The following is a 22,799-nucleotide window of genomic DNA, read 5'->3' on the forward strand; positions in this document are numbered from 1 at the left end:
TAAAATTGTAAGGTTGTAAGAGTAAACACTAAACAGGCAAGTTCAGTTGTTATTTTGTTTCTAATAATATTTATTTTCTCTAGTTTCCCAAACTCACTGCTGATCAGAAAAAAATAATTGCAAAGAACACAAGTTCAATAAGACAGTACTGCTGAGCTGTGTGATATTAAAGGAGATAATGGAGACTTTGATATTATCCAGATGGACTTCTGGAATCTTCTTTTTAGATTCTGTATGTTCAATAAACAACATCTCAGAAAAATACATTACTCTGAGATTGAAATATATTTTTATAAAAAAGTCACTAGACTTGAGCCACTTTTCAGCTTTTTTTCAGTCATTTAGAATGAATCATTTAGAATACCCATTACGTGTATAACTGAAAAAAAATCTGACTCATATTCTCATTTTCCTATTGTTTGATACCTTGACAAACTATCCTCCCTTTATCAAAGTCCACCCTTGGGTTGTGTGACCAGGCAAAGAAAGCAACTTCTCCATTCTTCATGCTGTAATATGGCCTCTTCTCTAAGAATCCTAGAGCTGTGATGCAAAAAAGCACTGTAAAAGTTTTGATAGATGGATGGGTAAATAGATGCTATCCCAGAAAGTTTAGGATACCATTAGCCCTTCAACAAATGATCTCACTTTGATGAGCCTTGCAGTAAACTTTCTGTTTAAAATACAAGAAGTTCAACTCCCTTCATCTGGTCCACTCTTTAAGAATCAATAAATTAATTCCTGACATTTATTCTGCTAAACTAGTCATCATGGTTTCATTTTCTGCTCCCACAAGCCTTCATGAATCTCTGCCCACTTTGGTTGACTGATATTCACAAGTATTTTTAACTTCTCTTGAAAAGAGAGCTCTCTCTGATCCTCTTGGTTACCTAGAGCCAAGGATGCACATGGGTATTTGGTATATCAGCATTTCTACAAATTCTGTTTTTCTAAACACAATTCATATGCACATAAACACATATATAAGTCATTATAAAAGTTCATATCTGAAAGAAGGTTGAAAATATTTTTATATTTTTATAACATTCCAGTTAATTCCAGATAATTAGAGGGCAAATATCTATCACTTAATTTATCCTAAAAAATCTTTCATTCTAATACCTGCTCTAGGTAAACATTTGCTTTCTGCCATCCAGGTATTCATTACATAATCAACTTATTGATTGCTTTGCTGACACTTAATTCCCTTCATTTTTATTTTTTAAGAAGAGTGTTTTGAAACTCTAATACTTTACTACTTATTATCCAGGAAAGTCTAGAGTAGGTTGCCTTCCCTCTGGGAGAAATTTGTCGATTCCAATTACGAATTCAAGAAGGAGCTGAGTTTTGTTTACATCTCAATTCCTTCTATATTCTCTGTATGCCACAGAATCCTTTGAAACATAAATTCTCTTACCAAATCCTCTGCTCCAAGGGAAAGTTTATGAGCTCTATGTAGTTCTTACCTCAGTCAGAGCAAAGCTATCTATTCCATTGAGGCATTAACAGGATGTAGAACAAGATGTCTCTTTGGGTCCCCACATGGTGATTTAGTCTAATGTAAATTTCTAGATCAGAAGTCCATGATGAAAAAAACGTATTCAAGTCCCAAATATTTCCTTCTACCATGTTAGGTTACTTGTGCCTATTATATTCTCTACATATACTCCTTATGCCAAAGTATTATGAAATATTTTAATGAAGTGATTACATTTCCATAATAACAGTTTTTCTAATTTATGTCAAATGGTATGAGATTTCATAAGCCTTGCTTTGATTACACTACCAGAACCCAAATCCTCAGAGTTACCCAGAGCATTAGGTGGCTGCTAGGGGAGCCACCTGAAAAGGGAATGTTGAACCATTCAATGGCAAGCATGGCAATGGAACCAACCATGGCAATGGTCACCATTGCCACTCTGAGCGACACATGCGTGACTCTAGTCGTCCAGAACAGTTGACACCGAGGTATTGTTGACTTTGCTTTTCACAGAAGAGGCTGAAGTCAGCTGGATGCTCTTATGGAGAGCAGGGACTCTTCCACCAACAATTTCATTCATGTTCTTCTTTGGCCTCAGCAAAATAATGAAGCACTTGGGAGCAAATGTACAACCAAATAAACCATAGCTGGATGCCAAGATTGCAAATGTTTCCACAGCTACTTTAAACTTGCCTTTGGTGCTCAAGTAAGCAGGGACAATCCAGATGATAAAAACGACCAGCATTCCAAAGGTGATGCTTTTTCCTTCATAGTAATTATCCTGTGGCAACTGGTGTGCCACAAAGGTTGTGAGAAAGCCCAGTAAGGCCAAGAAGACATCCATCCCAAACATAGAGCACAAAGGTTCTATAGAACCTTCATTACATTCCAGAATAATCTTTATATTTTGAGATTCCATGTTCTTGTACACCCTTGGGTGGTTCAATACTAAATAGGCTAAAGAAGAAGAATAGTCGCTCAGTCGTGTCCGACTCTTTGAGACCCCATGGACTGTAGCCTACATGGGATTTTCCAGGCAATAGTACTGGAGTGAATTGCCATTTCCTTCTCCAGGGGATCTTCCCAACCCAGGGATCAAACCCGGGTCTCCCGCATTGTAGACAGACACTTTACCGTCTGAGCCACCACGCCAATTTCAACTAGAACAGAGGTTAGCACAATGATTTTCCGATAAAGAGGGTGGATGGATATAAGTTGAGTTTTGGATTTGGAAATTCTGTAGGCTGAAAACACTGAAATAGTCTTACCAAGAATGCAAGACAGGCAGAGAGAAAACCCCAGTACCAGAGTGATCTGACAGGCCATGCAAGACCAGTTGTAGGGCTTGCCGATGAAGAGCATGGAAGACAGCAGTGTGATGACAAAAGAAACCTGAATAAGAAAGCTCAACTCCCGGCCCTTAGCCATCACCAGCGGAGTATGTCTGTGTATCACATAAACAGTTGTGACTGCCAAGACCAGAAGTGCCCCAAAGATGGAGAGAATGACAAGCGTGAATCCCAGGGCCTCATCATAAGCAAGGAATTCCACTTCTTTCAGCACACACTCACTCTTTTGTGGATTGGACCAGTAGTCTTCACCACATTGATCACACTCCCTTTGACCTAATGAACAAAGAACAGAGGACTGACTGCAGAGAAATCCAGTTGTCCCCATCGGCTGTGAATTGCCCAGAAGAACCAAAGGCCTCATACAGGACTCAATGAGATTTTTTATAGAGAATATATATATCTTTAAAAATAAAATCAGTGATAAAATGGTCTTAGAGTGTGCAGCTAACAGTAAAGATTGAGAATTCTTTTCAATTTTGGAAATTCAGTCTCCCTCCTTGATTTCAGCTGTTTCTGCATGAATCTTTTTAAGTAAGATGCCTCTTTCTTTCTCCTCTAATTATCTAATTGAGAAGGGTGGTGTATCCCCTCACAAACCTAAGAACAACCCACAAATATGTGAGAACATTAAAGCTATTAAGGTAAAACAAGGTTTGTGACAAGGATACAGTTGATTATTATAAAACACGAGTGTTTTCAGCCTTTTATTCAACATCTTCCTCACCTACTGAAGACAATTTGTCTTTGCCCACTCAGCCTTCCCCTCCTCACCCTCCAGATGCAGATTTGAGACAATAGTTGGAGAAAGGTTGAGAACTAGAAGAAAGGAAATAAAAATAGCAACAATACTAACTAAGGTTGAAAACACTTGGGGGGCATTTAGCTGAGCAGAGGCTCTAAAGAAAATTGTTTAGTCATTTTAGTTGTGTCTAACTCTTTTTGTAACCCCATGGACTGTAGGCTTCCAGCCTCCTCTGTCCATGGGATTTCCCAGGCAAGAATACTGAAATTGGTTGCCATTTCCTTCTCCAGGGGATCTTCCCAACCTGGGGATTGAACCCATGTCTCCTGCATTGACAGATAAGTTCTTTACCACTGAGCCCCTGGGAAGCCAAAGGAGAATATTGCTACATAAGAAAAATTTGAGATGAATCTGTGGTGGATTATGAAATGTATCTCTTCACCATTCTCTGAAAGATGCAGGTAAAGACTGGAATTTCCTCTCAATCACTTCTGACTGCTAGACTGGATTTCTCTTGATGCAACTCTTCAGAGTCTGGGGTACATGGAATCCCCGGACTTGTTCAGATAATGTGTTTTCTTTTCCATTTGGGGAAAATTTTCCATTTTTAAAATTCTCTTTTAAATAAATTGCTATTGACGAACTTTTGGCAAAAGATAAGTACAATTTGTGTTATTTTTAACAGAAGGTAGCAATAAAAATAAGCCTGCTAAGGCTAAGCCTACCAAGCCCAACTAAAATTCTGGCCAAGAACAGAAATTCAGCAGGTTGTAGTGAACAAGTCATAGAGCAATAGATACAGAATTCACCTGCCCTACAAACTTTGAGTAATTATAGTCTTAAGCCAATTGCCTTTAGGGATGTACTTCTAGATCTCTTATTTCTAAATTAGAGAAATAGTCTAATAAAAGTCTGTAAAACATAGAAAGTCTATGTAAAAGTCTAAAAGTCTGTAAAACATAGAACTATAATTTACTTATTACTACTTATTCACTATTTTTCTATAACTAATGTTTAATCTACTCCAAAAATTAGAATAATTTTAAGTATTCATGAATGAACTAAAATTATTATAAAATTATTATAAGGATTCATGAATGCATGAATCCATGCATTCATATTTAACATCACATTTTAAAAACTTTCCTCTCTGAAATTCATGGATTCAGGTCTTCTTTCCAAATGCAGCAGCTTTAGAACTAAAACCCAATGTTGTGTTTTTCTTCACACTGCACAGAACATCCAGTAGTTTGATGGATCATAATTTTTGTGATAAGTTGTTCACATCTCTTTATAAAGAAGGCTCCCAAGGCCCTCTTTGCCAAAATATATTTAATCTACTTGCATTTTAATGTCAGTGAAAAATGATCATCTCTACCTGGTTCCCGTGACACGTATCCATCAGCACATGGGATGCAGTCAAAGTAGCATCTTGGTTCCCCGTGACGAATCCCCTTCCGGGTCCCAGACTGACACACATCAGTACACAATGAATGGGGAAGCTAGCAAAGACAAATACCACACATTAACAAAGCCCTTTGTCTCTACCGCTTGCCAAGCTATGAAAGTTTCCACCTGGATTTCTGTGGACATTTTGTGATTTCTTGGAAAACCTAGGATAACTGGGCAAGAAAAACAGACAGGACTTCCCTAGTGACACAGTGGATAAGAATCCACTTGCCGGTGTAGGAAACAAGGGTTCGATCCCTGGTCTGGGAGGATTCCACATGCCACGGAGCAACTAAGCCCATGCACAACTACTGAACCTGAGCTCTCGAGTCCGTGAGCTGAAACTACCAAAGCCTGCACGCCTAGGGCCTGTGCTCTGCAACAAGAGGAGCCGCCACAATGAGAAGCCTATGCACTGCAACAGAGTAGCCCCTGCGCGCTGCAACTAGAGAAAGTCTGCACAAAACAATAGACAAAAATGAATAAACAAATAATTTTAAAACAAATAAAATGTTTTAAAAAAGAATAACAAAGAGAATAATGATCTGGAAAGCCTAGAGGAATTTTGCTAATAGTCCTGAAGTTGATTCTAGAATTAGGCTTCTAGAAAAATCCAGTGGTTGCTTCTAGAAATTAGCAAAGCTAAACCTAACTCTTTCTAACTTTGAAGACTCAGACCAGGCTCCATGTCCATGGGGTTCTGAGGAGAGGACAGTTTGTCAAGCCTCTTTCTGCTTGAGGGGAGACGCCAAGAATCATCCTGAGTGCCTGAGAAAGACTTCTCAGCAAGGTCATCCCAACACAGCCTGCGTATCATTCAGTCAGTACAAAATAAAAATGAAAGATCTACTCCATGAGGAAAATTCCACAGCAAAAAGGGAAAATGGACAAGGCACAGCACTGGGATATTTTCTCGTAAAAAGTTTAGAAAACTTGGTGATAAACATAGCACGTTGTACATGGTTGTGTACATTGAAGTCCATTATAAATGCAATGTTTGTAAATTTATATCTTAATGTAAATGACGAGCTTCCCATTTAAAAAGGAGATAAGATGTATTTTTCCATTAAGCAAAGATTCATTTTGGAAAGTGAAAAGATTCATTTTGGAAATCAGAATTTTCCTATGTTGAGTTTTGCAAGATAAATCTGAGTTAGATAACAATGGAATATATCAGAAATCTCTGAGCTCAGTTACAGTATATAAGATTATTTAAATATGTATTTTTAAACATAATAGATTGGCTTCTTATAAGTTGTCTGCGTGTGTGTATGTGTGCGTGATCACAGAATGACTTTATTTCCTCTCTCCTGATCCAATATTCTAAGAAGTGTTAGTATTAGTCTCTCAGTTGTGTCTGACTCTTTGTGACCCCATGGACCATACCCCACCAGGCTCCTCCGTCCATGGAATTCTCCAGGCAAGAACACTGGAGTGGGTTGCCATTTCCTTATCCAGGGCACCTTCCCAACCCAGGGATCAAATCTGGGGCTCCCACCTTGCAGGCAGGCTCTTTACAGTCTGAGTCACCAAAAAGAGCTCTTTATATATATACCTTTCTTTGAAAATAATCACAATAAGTTGATGCCTTTTTGTTCTCTTTCTGAGTATCGCTTCCCTTCTCAACCTCATGATCTCACTTCCAACCCACTCACCTCACTAAAATATTTCTTGTCGTGTCTGACACATTCTCCTTTCTCTCTCTTAGATATCTGACACTCTTGATCAACTCCTCCCTGAAATGCAGGCTCCTTTGGCTTCCATTGGGTCCTCTTTATTTATTTTGTTGGTTCTACTTCCTCTACCTACCTCATCACTGTTGGCATTCTTTTGGCTTTTGTTCTTACTCTTCTTATCTTTCAGTATAAAGCAGCTCATTCATTCTCTTCTGTTCAACCAGCATCTCTGCACATGAACTCCCAAATCTTGACTTTAGCACCAGCCTTTCCTACCTAAACCTCTAATTCCACATCTTAAACTTCCATCATGTCCCTACTCTGAAATTCCATCCTCAACTTAAACTCAACATGTCCAAAACTATCCCCATTTACCCAATTCCTCCTCCCCAATTCCCCATTTCTGTCATTGACACCACCAGTCTCAACCATCATCTCCAACCATATTTTCTACTACTTGCCCACATGAACCTTCACTCAGGCCCACCTGCTCACCAACTTCCAAACTCAGTTTATTATCATGAGTTAAATCATGCCTACACCATCTACTAATTGTTGATGCAGGGGACTTTCAAGGTCATTTCATCAGCAAATCCAGTGGATCCTGCTCTTGTCCACTCTGGTCTAATTGAAACATGGCAGATAAGAATAATTCTTTAAATTCTAAGTGGGATCATAACTCTCCTCTGTCAAAACTTTCCATGGCTCACCATTTCACTCAGAGTAAAAGCCAAAGTCCTTCAACAGCCCCCAAGGCTCTATGTGACCTGACACTCTTCCACCCCTCTCACTTCCTCTTCCACCCCTCTCACCTCCTCTTCCACCCCCTCACCTCCTCTTCCACCCCCTCACCTCCTCTTCCACCCGCTCACCTCCTCTTCCACCCCCTCACCTCCTCTTCCACCCCTCACCTCCTCTTCCCCCCCTCACCTCCTCTTCCACCCGCTCACCTCCTCTTCCACCCCCTCACCTCCTCTTCCACCCCTCTCACCTCCTCTTCCACCCCTCTCACCTCCTCTTCCACCCCCTCACCTCCTCTTCCACCCCCTCACCTCCTCTTCCACCCCCTCACCTCCTCTTCCACCCCCTCACCTCCTCTTCCACCCCTCTCACCTCCTCTTTCCACCCCTCACCTCCTCTTCCACCCTCTCTCCTCCTCTCTTCCACCCCTCTCACCTCCTTTCCACCCCCTCACCTCCTCCCCTCTCCCCCCTCACCTCCCTCTTCCACCCCTCTCTCACCTCCTCTTCCACCCGCTCACTTCCTCTTCCACCCCTCTCACCTCCTCTTCCACCCCTCTCACCTCCTCTTCCACCCCTTCCACCTCACCTCCTCTTCCACCCCCTCCACCTCTCTTCCACCCCCTCCCTCCTCTTCCACCCCTCTCCTCCTCCCCTTCACCCCTCTCACCTCCTCTTCCACCCCTCTCCCCTCTCACCTCCTCTTCCCCCTCTCACCCCCCTCACTCCCTCTTCCACCACCCCCTCTTCCACCCCTCTCACCCCTCTCCACCCCCCTCCTCCTCTTCTCTCCCTCTCTCACCCCCTCTCCACCCTCTCACCTCCTCTTCCCCTCTCACCTTCTCTTCCACCCTCTCCTCCTCTTCCACCCCTCTCACCCTCCTCTTCTTCCACCCCCACCCCTCTCCACCCCCTCCTCTTTCCACCCCCTCTCTCACCTCCTCTCTTCCACCTCTCTCACCTCCTCTTCCACCCCTCACCTCCACCCACCCCTCCACCCCCCCCTCACCTCCTCTTCCACCCCCTCACCTCCTCTTCCACCCCTCTCACCTCCTCTTCCACCCCTCTCACCTCCTCTCTTCCACCCTCACCCTCTCACCTCCTCTCTCTACCCCTCACCTCCTCTCTCACCCCTCACCTCACCTCCTCTTCCACCCCTCACCTCCTCTTCCACCCCTCTCTCTTCCCCCCTCCTCTTCCACCCTCTCCCTCTTCACCTCCTCCACCCCCTCACTTCCTCTTCCACCCCTCTCTCACCTCCTCTTCCACCCCCTCTCCTCCTCTTCCACCCGCTCACTTCCTCTTCCACCCCCTCACCTCCTCTTCCACCCCTCTCACCTCCTCTTCTACCCCCTCACCTCCTCTCTCACCCCTCTCACCTCCTCTTCCACCCCTCTCACCTCCTGTTTCACCCCTCTCACCTCCTCTTCCACTACTCTCTCTTTTTCCAGCCACACTGAACCCTTTCTTATTCTCCTAAAATGCCAAAGACACCCCCTAACTCAGGGTTTAGAAGTTACTGTCTCTTCTGTATGGAATGCTTTTCCCGTAGATTTAATGCACTGATTCACTTTCTTCTCAGTCTTTGTTCAAATGTCACTCCAGTGAGGGCTTCCTTGATCACACTATGTGAAATTACACCACCCCCCAGCACTTTACCATAATCCCTACTATTTTTCTCTCCTTAACATTATCACCCATTAAAATACTATATCACTTACTTATTTATCTTATATGTTGCTTCTTTCTTCCCACTGAAATGTTAGTCTTACCATTAAGTAGGAATCTGTTCTGTTTTGTACACTGGCACATCCCCAGCTCCTAGAATAGTGTGTAGCACATATAATATTGTGCTCAATAAATATCTGTTCAGTTAATTAATGATTTGATTGTAAGTGTTGTGAGGGCAGTAGTCTTTTGGTCCTTTTGCAGTGCTTAACACAGAGGCAGACACATAGTAGATGCTTAGTGAATTTGTATTGAATTACATTTGAACCAATTTCATTATACAAGTATAACCTTGGGAATTTCCTAACGGCCTAGTGCTTAGGACTTTGTGCTTTCACTGCAGATGGTGCAGGTTCAGTCCCTGGTCAGGGAAGTACAATCCCACAAGCTGCATCGTGCAGCCAGGGAGAAGAAATAAATAAAGTGTATTAATATATATAACTCTAGTTTTAATAAAGATAATAAAAATAAAATTACTATGCTCTAATGAAATGCTGTTAAAATAGAAATCTACGAGTACATTTCACTCCTTTTCCATCAGTTTTTAGTAGAACAAACACTCTATGAACTTTGTATATACAAGCAGCAACATTTCTTTTTTCATGCAAAACATTATATTGAGCACCTGCTCTACAACTAGCACCAGGAATACAAAAGGGAACAGTCTCAGGCCCCAGGGAGAGAGTTCTGGGCCACAGAAGGTGGTTTATACTCTAGACCTAGAGCAACTCTGTCTTTCTGCAATGATGGAGTGTTATATATTGTATTGTTCAATATAGTAACTTGTAGCCACACATGGAGGTTGAGCACTTGGAATGTAGTTAATGTGCTAAGAAACTAAAATTTTAATTTTATTTAATTGCAGTTAAAACTTAATTTTAAAAGCCACATGTGGCTAGGAATACCTGTATTGGACAGAGAAGCTCTAATTCAAAGAAATAAAATGCAGAAGAGAGCTATGGCCCCCACAGTGGCAAACACTAAGTTTTTACTTTTATCCTGCCATAATGTATTCAAGGGCTTCACTGGTGGCTCAGACACAAGAGTCTGACTGCAATGCAGGAAACTTAGGCTGGATCCCTGGATTGGGAAGATCCCCTGGAGAAGGGAATGGCTACCCACTCCAGTATTCTTGCTGGAGAATTCCATGGACACAGGAACCTGGCAGGCTATGGTCCATGGGGTGGCAGAGTCAGACACGACTGAGTGACTAACACTAACCATATATTCAAGAGCTGCTTAAGGCCAGGCTAAGTAAGGGAGGGAGTAGTATGTATGTATGTATGTATGACTATATATGAGTCTGTGTATGTTTACTGATACTCATGGAAAACCAAGGACCGATTCTCCAGGCAAGAACACTGGAGTGGGTTGCCATTTCCTTCTCCAATGCATGAAAGTGAAAAGTGAAAGGGAAGTCGCTCAGTCGTGTCCGACTCTTAGCGAGCCCATGGACTGCAGCCTACCAGGCTCTTCTGTCCATGGGATTTTCTAGGCAAGAGTACTGGAGTGGGGTGCCATTGCCTTCTCTGAAGAGAGAGAAAGAGAGATAAAAAGATGCCCTCGATATCTGGCACAGCATAGGGGATCGGAAATCTTAATTTTCTTGTCACGTATTTCTATATCCTTTCCCAGTATGATTCAGAAAACTATTTAGGGACCTCAGATCTCAGGCCAAAAGGGCCATACAAGAAGAGAGGACATACATGAACAAGAAACAAGATGTAGAAAGACAACTTCCCCCCAAAATAGTCTTGCAGCCACAAATAAAAAAATGCTGGCTGTCCTGACACCCACTTACAACTCTCTCTCACTCCTGCTGGTTCCTCTGGCAGATTCACATGGAAGATTAAATTGCCAGTGCCCTTCTGCCACCCTATTGTTTTACTCTAACACTACAGGTAAACAGTAAACCAGAATATCAAAAGACCTACAGTCCTACAACTAATATTTCACTCAGGGTAAAAAGTTCAGCTGTTTGGTAAGTGATGAGTTTTCTGGTGAACTTCCCCTAGGGCTTCTCCAGGTATTATCTTTACATTGTATAACCAGGGGACCCAGGCTCTCTTTTAAAAGCTTCTTTTTAAAATGTTCAGAGCTGCAGTTCTGCATATCAAAGCCCTCCTGTTGCTATAGGAGGTGGAGGGATTAAAAATTTTATAATTGTTGGTGTGTTAGTCACTCAGTCATGTACAACCCTTTGCGACTGGAGCCTGCCAGGCTCCTCTGTCAGCCTACCATTAGGGTAATGGTAACTGCTAAATTATGAATCTCTCCACAGTCTCTGCAAAAGACCATACAGATTTTTTTTTAATGTAAATAAAACCACACAGGACCCACAACTTCAGCTTCATAAAGAGCCTAAAAACGCTACGAATTTCAAAGTAATTAAATTCTAGCAAGCACACCTCTAGAGCGCCCTCTTCATCCATAGATGTATGGAAAATGAGGGAATTCTGGGAAAACTGTGCAGAAAAAAGTAAGAGGGAGAAGACAAACTAAGGTTAATAGAGAGTAGACAAAATCATTCCTAGAAATAAAATGTCAGGTTATAGGGCAAGGTCTTGAAGGTGGGACTCAGAAGGATGGTTTCACCACTGTGGTGGGACCAGAAGGGATACAGAGGGAGAAGTACATATTCTGCGATGTGACAGGAAGAGTAAAAAGTTAGAAAGGAAAACTAAGAACTCTGTAGAAACAAAAGTGAACCATAAAATCAAAATACACATTAAGCCTTCCCTTTCCACAAAAAAAGTCATTCCTTAAATAAACTGCTCTTTACTCTACCCACAAAAGAAGACAGTCTTGAAATAGAGATTTGTGAGCCACCCAAACCCATCATCCTTATCCAAAAAATCAACCAAAAATGTAATTGTGACTCCATATTCATTTACTCTAGGAAGAAAGCAGAAAATGAAAACCAAAACATTATAGCAGAAGAGGATGTGGAGAGAAGGGAACCCTCCTACACTGTTGGTGGGAATGTAAATTGCAGCCACTAATGGAGAACAGTGGGGAGATTCCTAAAGAACTAAAAAATAGAGCTACCATATGACCTAGCAATCCCACTCCTGGGTATATCCAGAGAAAACCATAATTTGAAGAGAAACATGCACCCCAGTGTTCACTGAAGCACTATTTAAAATAGCCAGGACATAGAAGCAACATAAATGTCCATCAACAGAGGAATGGTTAAAGAAAATATGGTGTGTATGTGTAGATACTCACAATGGAATATTATTCAGTCATTAAAAAAGAACAAAATAATGTCATTTGTAGCAATATGAATGGACCTAGAGATTGTCATACTGAGTGAAGTAAGTCAGACACAGAAAGATAAATATCATATTATATTGCTTGCACATAGAATTTTTTTTTAAAGGTACAAATGAACTTACTTACAAAATAGAAGTAGAGTCACCAATGTAAAAAACAAATTTATGATTACCAGTGGGGAAAAGGGGAGGGTGGAATAAATTGGGAGATTGGGATAGACATGTACACACTACTATATATAAAATAGACAACTAATAAGGACCTCCTGTATAGCACAAATAACTCTACTTAGTACTCTATAATGACCTGTATGGGAAAAGAATCTAAAAGAGAGAGAGTCGTATAACTGATTCACTTTGTTATATGCCTGAAACTAACAGAACATTGTAAATCAACTATACTCCAATAAAAACTTTAAGAAAGCTAAAAATGGAGCTACCATATGATCCTGCAATCCCAGTCCTGGGCATATACCTGGAGAAAATCATAATTCAATAAGATACATTCATCTCAATGTTCATTGCAGAAAGAGAAAGACAAATACCATATGATCTCACTTACATGTGGAATGTCAAATATGACAAGATGGACATATCTATGAAACAGACAGATATAGAGAATAGATTTGTGACTGCCAAGGGTAGGGAAGGAGGGAAAGATTGGGAGTTTGGGATTAGCAGATGCAAACTATTATATATAGAATGGATAAAAAACAGAGTTCTACTTTATAGCACAGGAACTATATTCAGTATCCTGTGAGAAACAATAATGGAAAAGAAAAGTTGAGTCACCTTATTGTACAGTAAAAATTAACACAACATTGTAAATCAACTATGCTTCAATAAAATAAAATATTCTAGCAAATTAAAATTCCCCTCTAAAACACAGATACAACCATTAAGCAGAAGAATACTGTAATAGTTTAAATAAATACCCTAGCACTTCAATTAAATATTCTCAGAAAAGCACTTGGAGATGTGTAAAAAATATCTCAAATCAGATATTTTAAAATTTAAAACATAAATGGATTTGAAAATGGAAGAAATGAAAAAGGTTCACTTATCTCAGAAAAGAAACTAAAGAAAAGCCTAAACTATTTCAGACATTAAGATGAAAGTCACAAGGTGTTCAAAAAATATTTGAATAAAAGGTTAATAAGGAGCACTGAATAAAGGCAGGAAAATAATAAAGAGAATAAGGATGAGGTAAAGAAAAAAAACAAAAATTATCAGAGACAAAATGAATGAAAGCAAGAGAGACAAAGGAAGTCAAATATTTTGGAGTACTTGAGGAAAAAGAACAAAATCATAGAACTAATATTTAAAACTATAATCCAAAAAAGTTTTTCAAAATATCTGAATCTATACAGAAAAGATATGCCTTATATTTGGAAAAATTAGAATAGTCAATTCTAGGTTTCTGATATTCCATAGCATCTGAAATAACACAGAAATGCAATTCTCTCTATATGTAAACAAAATAAAATATCAGAATAACTAACCTCTGATGATTCAGTGTTCCAAAATATTGTTGCATTCTTAATCATCACAAGTTCAAATTTAGAGTCTGTGAATATATATTCTCCAGCTTTTACAAAGGCGACCTCTCCATTATCATCTAATTGCCAATTAAGAATATCATAGTATCCAGTCACATCTCCATTATCATCAATTTCTATTCTCATTCCATTATGGGTTGTAAACTGAAGTGTCTTCATATAGTACATTAGCTAGAAAAACAGGGAAAGGAACAACAGAGGGAAAAAAAAAAACAATTTGTAAAACTTTTATTGCTTAGAAAACAAGCTTTATAAAGAAAATAATCTCAAAACTCATATCTAATTCATGGGACTGAATTTTTTCCTTCTCTATACCTTTGCTGTCTAATACCACAGCTTCTAGCCACATGTGACAATTGAAACCTGAAAAGAGGCTGGCCAAATCAGGATGGGCTATAAGTCTAAAATACAAACTGGGCTGCAAAAAGTTAGATCAAAGAAATGTAACTTCTCTCATTATGAATTTCAAGAAATTATTTTTATATTATGTTACCATGATCATGACCACAGGTTAAAATATTATTTGGATTAAATAAGATATATTATGTTTAATTTCATCTGTTCCTTTTTGTTTTTTAATTTGGTTACTAAAATTTTTTAAATTACCTGTGTGGGTTTTAAATTTCTATTGGCCAGTACTGATCTATACCAAGGTAAAGTGATGTCTCATATTTCCTAATACCTACATACCTAGGGAAGAGAGACTATTCCCTCTTAGATTTTTTCACCAATAGGTACCAGTCTGCCCTGCTACCACCATTCCCTTCCCTGTATATCAGGGCATAGATGAGGAAGTGGCTAACTAATTGCCTTAGAAAAATTCAAGGTGGTTTCCCAGGAAGTGGCCCTCTGATTTGGGTTTTAAAAAATTAGTAGCGATTTGCCTGACAAACATTGGGATCAAGGAGATTCTAAGCCAAGGGAATAATATATGAGACAAGGCTGTGCCAAAGAGGCCACTGGGGAGAGTACAAAAGTAGATGGAGCTGACTGTACACCTACAGAATGATTTCATAGACATGAACAGGAGCCCCTAACAAAATAATACCTCTAGTACTCTTGCTTCCTGCCAGCAACCTTAGCTGGGGTAAGAGCATGTGTCCTGTAGTATGAAGGTAACCAGTCTGAGCTGAGATACATCCTGTGCCCGTGGTTTTTGTCAGCACCACATGCTGGACTTAGGTTTTCCAACCAGAGGGGTTAGTCCAATCCCTACTCTCCACAAACCAGAAAGACACTCAATATAGCTGAAAGAGCCTGAATTATGGTTTATGATGATTTGGAGTCATTTTCTGGCTCTGTCAAGTGACATAAGCTTGGATAAGTTGTATATCCTAACTAAGCATTAGTTTTCCAGTCCATAAAAGAAGGGAAATCATTCCTGTCCTACCTCTGTCATAGGGATTAAGGTAATACAGCTGAAAGGTTTTAGTAAGTCAGTATACCAAGGGAGCATAGTGAAAGTCACTCAGTCATGTCCGACTATTTGCAACCCAGTGAACTATACAGTCCATGGAATTCTCCAGGCCAGAATACTGGAGTGGGTAGCCGTTCCCTTCTCCAGGGGATCTTCCCAACCCAGGGATCAAACCCAGGTCTCCTGCATTGCAGGTGGATTCTTTATCAGCTGAGTCACCATAGAAGCCCATACCAAGGGAAGTATTATAATAGTCACCATACACTTGCCCTTTTATCTCTCCCTCTTTTCCTATATGCTGTTCTCAATCAACATGACAACTACATCAGCGTTCGCAACAGGGTGATATTTTTGCCTGGTCCATTGAGGAGAGACTCATTTTTCTTTTCCAGTCTTCAGAAGAGTTAAGCAAGGAAATTTTCAAAGGCTGCCACCTTACAATCTTTCCGTAATTCTACCTGTTTAGCCTCATTGGATGGCAGGACAGAGTTCCCTACCATCAGGCATGCAAAAGAATTTAGAAATGTCAAATAAACTACAAGAGTAAAAGATATCATTTTGGTTTTAAAACAATCACAATTTTTTACTTTGTGATGCGTTTATAAAACTTTCTTAAATGTGTCCATTAACTTTCTCTAATGTGAGGTCTTGCTTTTCAGATTTAACTTATATTATTCTGGGAATGTGTTCATGGACTAAACCATCAACATTAACCCTGACACTATGTGGTCCTTTGACCCTTCCTAAAAGCTTTTTTCTCTGCAATCCTAACACATATTTGTTGCTTTTTGAGAAAATTTAAATTGTAATATTGAAATCATCAAATAATGAAGAGTTGTTGTTTACCATATAAAAGGATCCATTTTATTTTAAAAAAGAAGCGCTCAGATAATTTATTTTAAGATGAAAAATAGCATAACATATAGCATAACTTAATTTCTATAACTTAATCTTTAGCATAAGTTAATTTCTCATTTTGAATTTACCACAATTTCCCCAGTTCTATGAACAACTTAGTTCTTACTCAGATCTTGGTTCTAATTCCATTCTAAATGTAAATAGGACTCAGGAGAAATGGCTACTACAAGACTGGATAGAGAAATACAAGATGAATCTGCAATATCTTAGTGTTCCAGAAAGTAAATTAATCGGAAATTACAGTGACTTGCTCAAAAGAAATAGGAGCCAACTCAAAGTGACTCCCAATTGTCAAACCTGGGAAATTTTGAGCAACAGAATATATAATGATATTAATGTGTCATTAATGAGACACAGTGGCATCCTATAAGAGATAAAAAAGGATATGTATCACTTTTGCAGTAGTCTTGCCAAAAATGCATAACCTAAATGTAATCATGAGGAAAAGTGAGAGTGAAAGTGAAGTCGCTCAATCCTGTCCAACTCTTTGCGACCCCATGGACTGTAGCCTATCAGGCTCCTCCATCCACACGATTTTCCAGGCAAGAGTGCTGGAGTGGATTGCCATTTCCTTCTCCAGGGGATCTTCCCGACTCAGGAATCGAACCCAGGTCTCCCGCATTGCAGGCAGATGCTTTACCATCTGAGCCACCAGGGAAGAGAAATTAGACAAATGTAAATTTAAAAACATTTTATGACCAGTATTTATGAAAACTATTCTGTTCATTAAAACAAACAAGGAAGAATGGACTTTGGGAATGGTTTCAGAAAATGCAACACAGAGGCTGACACTCTCCATTTGTTCCTTAAAAATTTTTATTCCATATTTTTCGTAATCATCATCAGCTGCTATGGTGCCTATCCAGACCCAACCAAAATGTTGGATAAGTTGTACCATGGCCTCCGACTGGATCTTATCATTGGCCACTGTGTGAAGAAAAGATGGAAACTGGTATTTGTCACGAAGAAGTGAGCTGGTAGAGGCATAGCCCACCTAGGATTGAAAGTATTCATACAGTTATTAGAAAGTAATAGATGAACCTCAAATTACACCATCTCTTAGTATTTGTATTGGAGAAGGAGAGAACTTAACAGTTCTCTCTCTATTCTCACACCCTTCCAGAGATAAAAGGACTTCTGCTCCTCTCCCTGTTCCAAGCAGGGTGGGGACTGTTAGAGGGAGCACTTTGGGCCCCTTTTCCCACCTCACCCCAAGAAAGTCGGGGAACTAATTATTAAGGTGATGACATCCAATGGGCCACTTTTCCTACTCAGGGTCACACCACTGAAAGGAAGGTCTTGAGCCCTTTCATCTGTTTTCTTGAGACTAGGTGTGTGATTCAAGTCATCCAGGCTCTGTCTCTGATCTAACTCCTAATCCGTACAGATGATGGAATGAGCAGGCTCACAGTCTGTCTGGCAGGTGCATTTCCCTCTCCCTCCCTCCTTCCCTCCACCCCTCTCCCTCCCTTTGTTCTCTCTCTCTCCATCATCACTGGTTTCCCTCTTTTTCTCTTCTTCTCTTTCCTTCTTTCTCTCTGCCAAAATTTCTGGGTGTGTAAGTCCCAAGACTTAGATTGAGAAAGATGGTAGGAAGCTTCACTTCAACCTCAAGTTTAAGTCTTATTGTCCAACAAACTTACTAGAAGCCCTCATTTTATAGCCACTTGCCTAGATAAATGAGGTATCTTTCTATTTTTTGCCAGGGGTCCTTGTGTGACTTTTCCATCAGTGAGAATTTAAGAATGAAAGTAGAGTAGCCAGTGCCATGAATTTCTGACACTCTTATATACATTTCATACATACGTACCTTCCCCTCAACCTCAGCAACTATGAAGTTAAGAAAATATGTCACATTCTCCCCATCCCATCCCATTGCCATCCCATGTTATTGCATCACCTCCAATAAGACCTCCTAAAATTACATAGTTCCATGATGACCACTTTTTTCATAAGTGACAAATTATTCCTATTTTTCTGTTTATGCTTTGTCCTAATCTTAGGGAAAACCACTAGACCATTCAGGTATGACCTAAATCAAATCCCCTATGATTATACAAAGGAAGTGACAAATAGATTCAAGGGATGAGATCTGATAGAGTGTCTGAAGAACTATGGACAGAGGTTCGTGACATTACCCAGGAGTCAGGGATCAATATCTCTCCCAAGAAAAAAAATTGCAAAAAGGCAAAATGGTTGTCTGAGGAGGCCTTACAAATAGCAATGAAAAGAAGAGAAGCAAAAGGCAAAGGAGAAAATGAAAGATATACTCATTTGAATGCAGAGTTCCACAGAACAGCAAGGAGAGATAAGTAAGCCTTCCTCAGTGATCAATGCAAAGAAATGGAGGAAAATAATAGAATGGGAAAGACTAGAGATCTCTTCAAGAAAATTAAAGATACCAAGGGAACATTTCATGCAAAGATGGGCTTGATAAAGGACAGAAATGGTATGGACCTAACAGAAGCAGAAGATATTAAGAAGAGGTGGCAAGAATACACAGAACTATGCAAAAAAGATCTTCATGACCCAGATAACCACGATGGTGTGATCGCTCACCTAGAGCCAGACATCCTGGAATGTGAAGTCAGGTGGGCCTTAGGAAGCATCACACACGAACAAAGCTAGTGGAAGTGACAGAATTCCAGTTGAGCTATTTCAAATCCTAAAAGATGATGCTGTGAAAGTGCTGCACTCAATATGCCAGCAAATTTGGAAAACTCAGCAGTGGCCACAGGACTGGAAAAGGTCAGGTCTCATTCCAATCCCAAAGAAAGACAATGCCAAAGAATGTTCAAACTACTGCACAATTGCACTCATCTCACACACTAGTAACAGAGAAGGCAATGGCAACCCACTCTAGTACTCTTGCCTGGAAAATCCCATGGATAGAGGAGCCTGGTAGGCTGCAGTCCATGGGGTCGCAAAAAGTTGGACATGACTGAGTGACTTCACTTTCACTTTTCACTTTTCACTTTCATGCATTGGAGAAGGAAATGGCAACCCACTCCAGTGTTCTTGCCTGGATAATCCCAGGGACGGGGGAGCCTGGTGGGCTGCCATCTATGGGGTCGCACAGAGTCGGACACGACTGAAGCGACTTAGCAGCAGCAGCACACACTAGTAAAGTAATGCTCAAAAATTCTCCAGGCCAGGCTTAAACATTATGTGAAACTTGATCTTCCAGATGTTCAAGCTGAATTCAGAAAAGGCAGAAGAACCAGAGATCAAATTGCCAACATCCGTTGGATCATCGAAAAAGCAAGAGAGTTCCAGAGAAACATCTACCTCTGCCTTATTGACAATGCCAAAGCCTTTGACTGTGTGGATCACAAGAAACTGTGGGAAATTCTGAAAGAGATGGGAATACCAGACCACCTGACCTGCCTCCTGAGAAATCTGTATGCAGGTCAAGAAGCAACAGTAAGAACTGGACATGGAACAATAGACTGGTTCCAAATTGGGAAAGGAGTACATCAAGGTTGTATATTGTCACCCTGCTTTTTTAACTTATATGCAGAGTACATCATGAGAAATACTGGACTGGATGAAGCATAAACTAGAATCAAGATTGCTGGGGGAAATATCAATAACTTCAGATATGCAGAAGACACCACACTTATGGCAGAAAGTGAAGAACTAAAGAGCCTCTTGATGAAAGTGAAAGAGGAGAGTGATAAAGTTGGCTTAAAGCTGAACAGTCAGAAAACTAAGATCACTTCATGGCAAACAGATGGGGAAACAGTGGAAATAGTGGCTGACTTTATTTTCAGGGGCTCCGAAATCACTGCAGATGGTGACTGCAGCCATGATATTAAAAGATGCTTGCTCCTTGGAAGAAAAATATGTTGGTCTATGACCAACTAGACAGCATATTAAAAAGCAGAGACATTACTTTGCCAACAAAGGTCCATCTTAGTTTTTCCAGTAGTCATGTATGGATGTGAGAGTTGGACTATAAAGAAAGCTGAGTGCTAAAGAATTGATGCTTTTGAACTGTGGTGTTGAAGAAGACTCTTGAGAGTCCCTTGGACTGTAAGGAGATCCAACCAGTCCATCCTAAAGGAAATCAGTCCTGAATATTCATTGGAAGGACTGATGCTGAAGCTGAAACTCCAATACTTTGGCCACCTGATGTGAAGAGCTGACTCATTTGAAAAGACCCCGATGCTGGGAAAGATGAAGGTGGGAGGAGAAGGGGATAACAGCAGATGAGATGGCTGGATGGTATCACCGACTCAATGGACATGAGTTTGAGCAAACTCCAGGAGTTGGTGAATGACAGGGACACCAGGCATGCAGCAGTCCATGGGGTTGCAAAGAGTTGGACATGACTGTCTGAACTGACTGAGCCTTATTCCATTTTGGCTAAAGTTATACTCTTCTTTGCAACCTCACAAACACCGATATCATGGAAGCCATATGTAGGGAAGAATCTCATTTTGGAAGCAGAGACACCTGATTTCAAATTCCAGCTACATAATCAAGTTACTAAAACCTTCTGAACCTGTTTCCCCATGAGTGAAATCAGGGTTATGACATCTATATCCTAAGGTTATTCAGTACATTAAATGAGACAATACATTTGAAAGTGCTTATTGTGTACAAGACTTCTTTTACCTTCTTTGCAGATTTACTACAAGATTCAAAGGAGAAGCTCTCTCTAGAGGTTCCTAGAAGGGGCATGGACCACAGTCGGGACTTGTGGGAGGCAGCGCTCACAGCGGCACAGTCTGTCTGAGCTGCATGAAGCCCACATTGAAGATGTCACCTCTGTCACCTGACCTCTCTTAGTTCTGTTTCTCACTCTCATCCTGTTCCTCCCACATCTATATATGCAGCTTTATTAGACACACTATGTAAATGCTACTTTTAAAAATTATTTTAACTTCTCCCATTACTTCAGTAACACAAATAAGCCTAATCAGCCTTCACATTACTAAGTCTTGACTTGACACTTTGGTGAACCATCCCTGGAAATAAACACAGAGCTTTACTTATATTTTCTTAATTATCCATTCTTCCTAATATTAATAGCATCTATTCTTAGGCTGAAATATGTCACTGGCCCCTGAATTAAAAATAATCTATAACTTAGAATACCAACACTCTCTTTTGTGAAATTCCCAAGTGCTTTTCAGTGTGTTAGTGTTTGAACAAAAAATGTCATGATTAATAAGTATTAATATGATTGATAAGTATTAAAACAGGCCAGAACCAAAATGAGTTTCTTATACCATCTATCAGTCAACCAAGTACTTCTCCATCAGCTACTCTACTTCACCTAGTGCTTCAGAGAGTACTGCTTAGTGAGATGTCAACAGAAAACTCACTGGGTCACAATCTTAAGCTCAAAACTAAGGCAGGATCCTAAGGGATGTAGAAGAGTCTGGAGTCACCAGTCATAGTTGCTGAGGGCAGACTGAATATCAGCATCACCACAGCCTCTTTGTCTCCAACTTATCCCAGCCTCACCTGATCACCTTACTTACTCTTTGCTGCAGTTTCACATAGCTTGTTTCTTTATAAATTTGTACCCAGCACAATATTCTGAAATACCTGAGGTAAGTAATACAACCCTAGAACTCTTGAAGCGGCAACCGACAAGGATGATCCACCTGCTCCGTGAATTCCTGCCAGCATTGCCCCAGTGCTGTTTCTAAAATTGGGTTTGTTTTCTTCCTGCCCTGTAAGGAATACCAGTGCTGCTTCCATGTATTTGGAGATAGTGTAGCAGGTATCAAAGATCTGATAGCCCAAAGTGATGTTGGGCAAAATATCTTTCCTTTCGTTAATCTCCTTGATGGTGTGGATCATGATTTTCATCCAGCAGAATCCCTGGAAGTTGATCCTGAAAAGGAAACGTCTTTTGTTAGGCTCAGTCAATGAGTAGATCTGTGGAGGGGAAAGCAGCTTTTAGCTGGGATTGGTGCTGGAGCTTTTTGCCAAAACATCAATGGGCACCTGCCTTGTCTGAGCATGGTAATATTTCATGAAAAGATATTCCAAATGTAAAGGGTTCAAGTATGAATCATATTCATCATTGATTGGCTTGAGCTGGGAAGCATCTTTTTGGACACATGGTTATCTCTTTTCACAAAAATATTCTTCTATTCTCAATTCCCACTACCACACAGAACACTCAGTAATTCCTCAATACATTTTTCCCCATTTATTGGAAGACCCTGCTACCATATGAGTCTACTTCCCTCCTCCTTATCTCCCTATAAATTTCTCTGGTTTTCTTCTGGATATTAATTATAATAACAAAATTTTTGTAAATACATGAAAATACTTATGATAGATCTGCTGCTGCTGCTGCTGCGTCACTTCAGTCATGTCCAACTCTCAGCGACCCCATGAACTGCAGCCTACCAGGCTCCTCTATCCATGGGATTCTCCAGGCAAGAGTACTGGAGTGGGGTGCCATTGCTTTCTCCGTATGATAGACCTACATATAAGC

General features: G+C 40.3%; 1 protein-coding gene across 1 annotated transcript; it reads right to left on the bottom strand.

Moving 5' to 3' along the window:
- Nucleotides 1-1,940: 1,940 nt before the first annotated feature.
- LOC102270017 (vomeronasal type-2 receptor 1) lies at nt 1,941-22,180 on the bottom strand. The gene is made up of 6 exons (XM_005896628.3): nt 21,896-22,180; nt 17,070-17,330; nt 13,945-14,172; nt 4,953-5,076; nt 2,608-3,105; nt 1,941-2,437 (listed from the first exon to the last, which is right to left on the bottom strand). The coding sequence occupies exons 1-6, from the start codon at nt 22,160-22,162 to the stop codon at nt 1,941-1,943; spliced, it is 1,875 nt and encodes a 624-aa protein (XP_005896690.2). The 5' UTR covers nt 22,163-22,180.
- Between the last annotated feature and the right edge of the window lie 619 nt (nt 22,181-22,799).

This window comes from Bos mutus, chromosome 1, assembly GCF_027580195.1.
Source record: "Bos mutus isolate GX-2022 chromosome 1, NWIPB_WYAK_1.1, whole genome shotgun sequence".
NCBI classification, from domain to species: Eukaryota; Metazoa; Chordata; class Mammalia; order Artiodactyla; family Bovidae; genus Bos; species Bos mutus.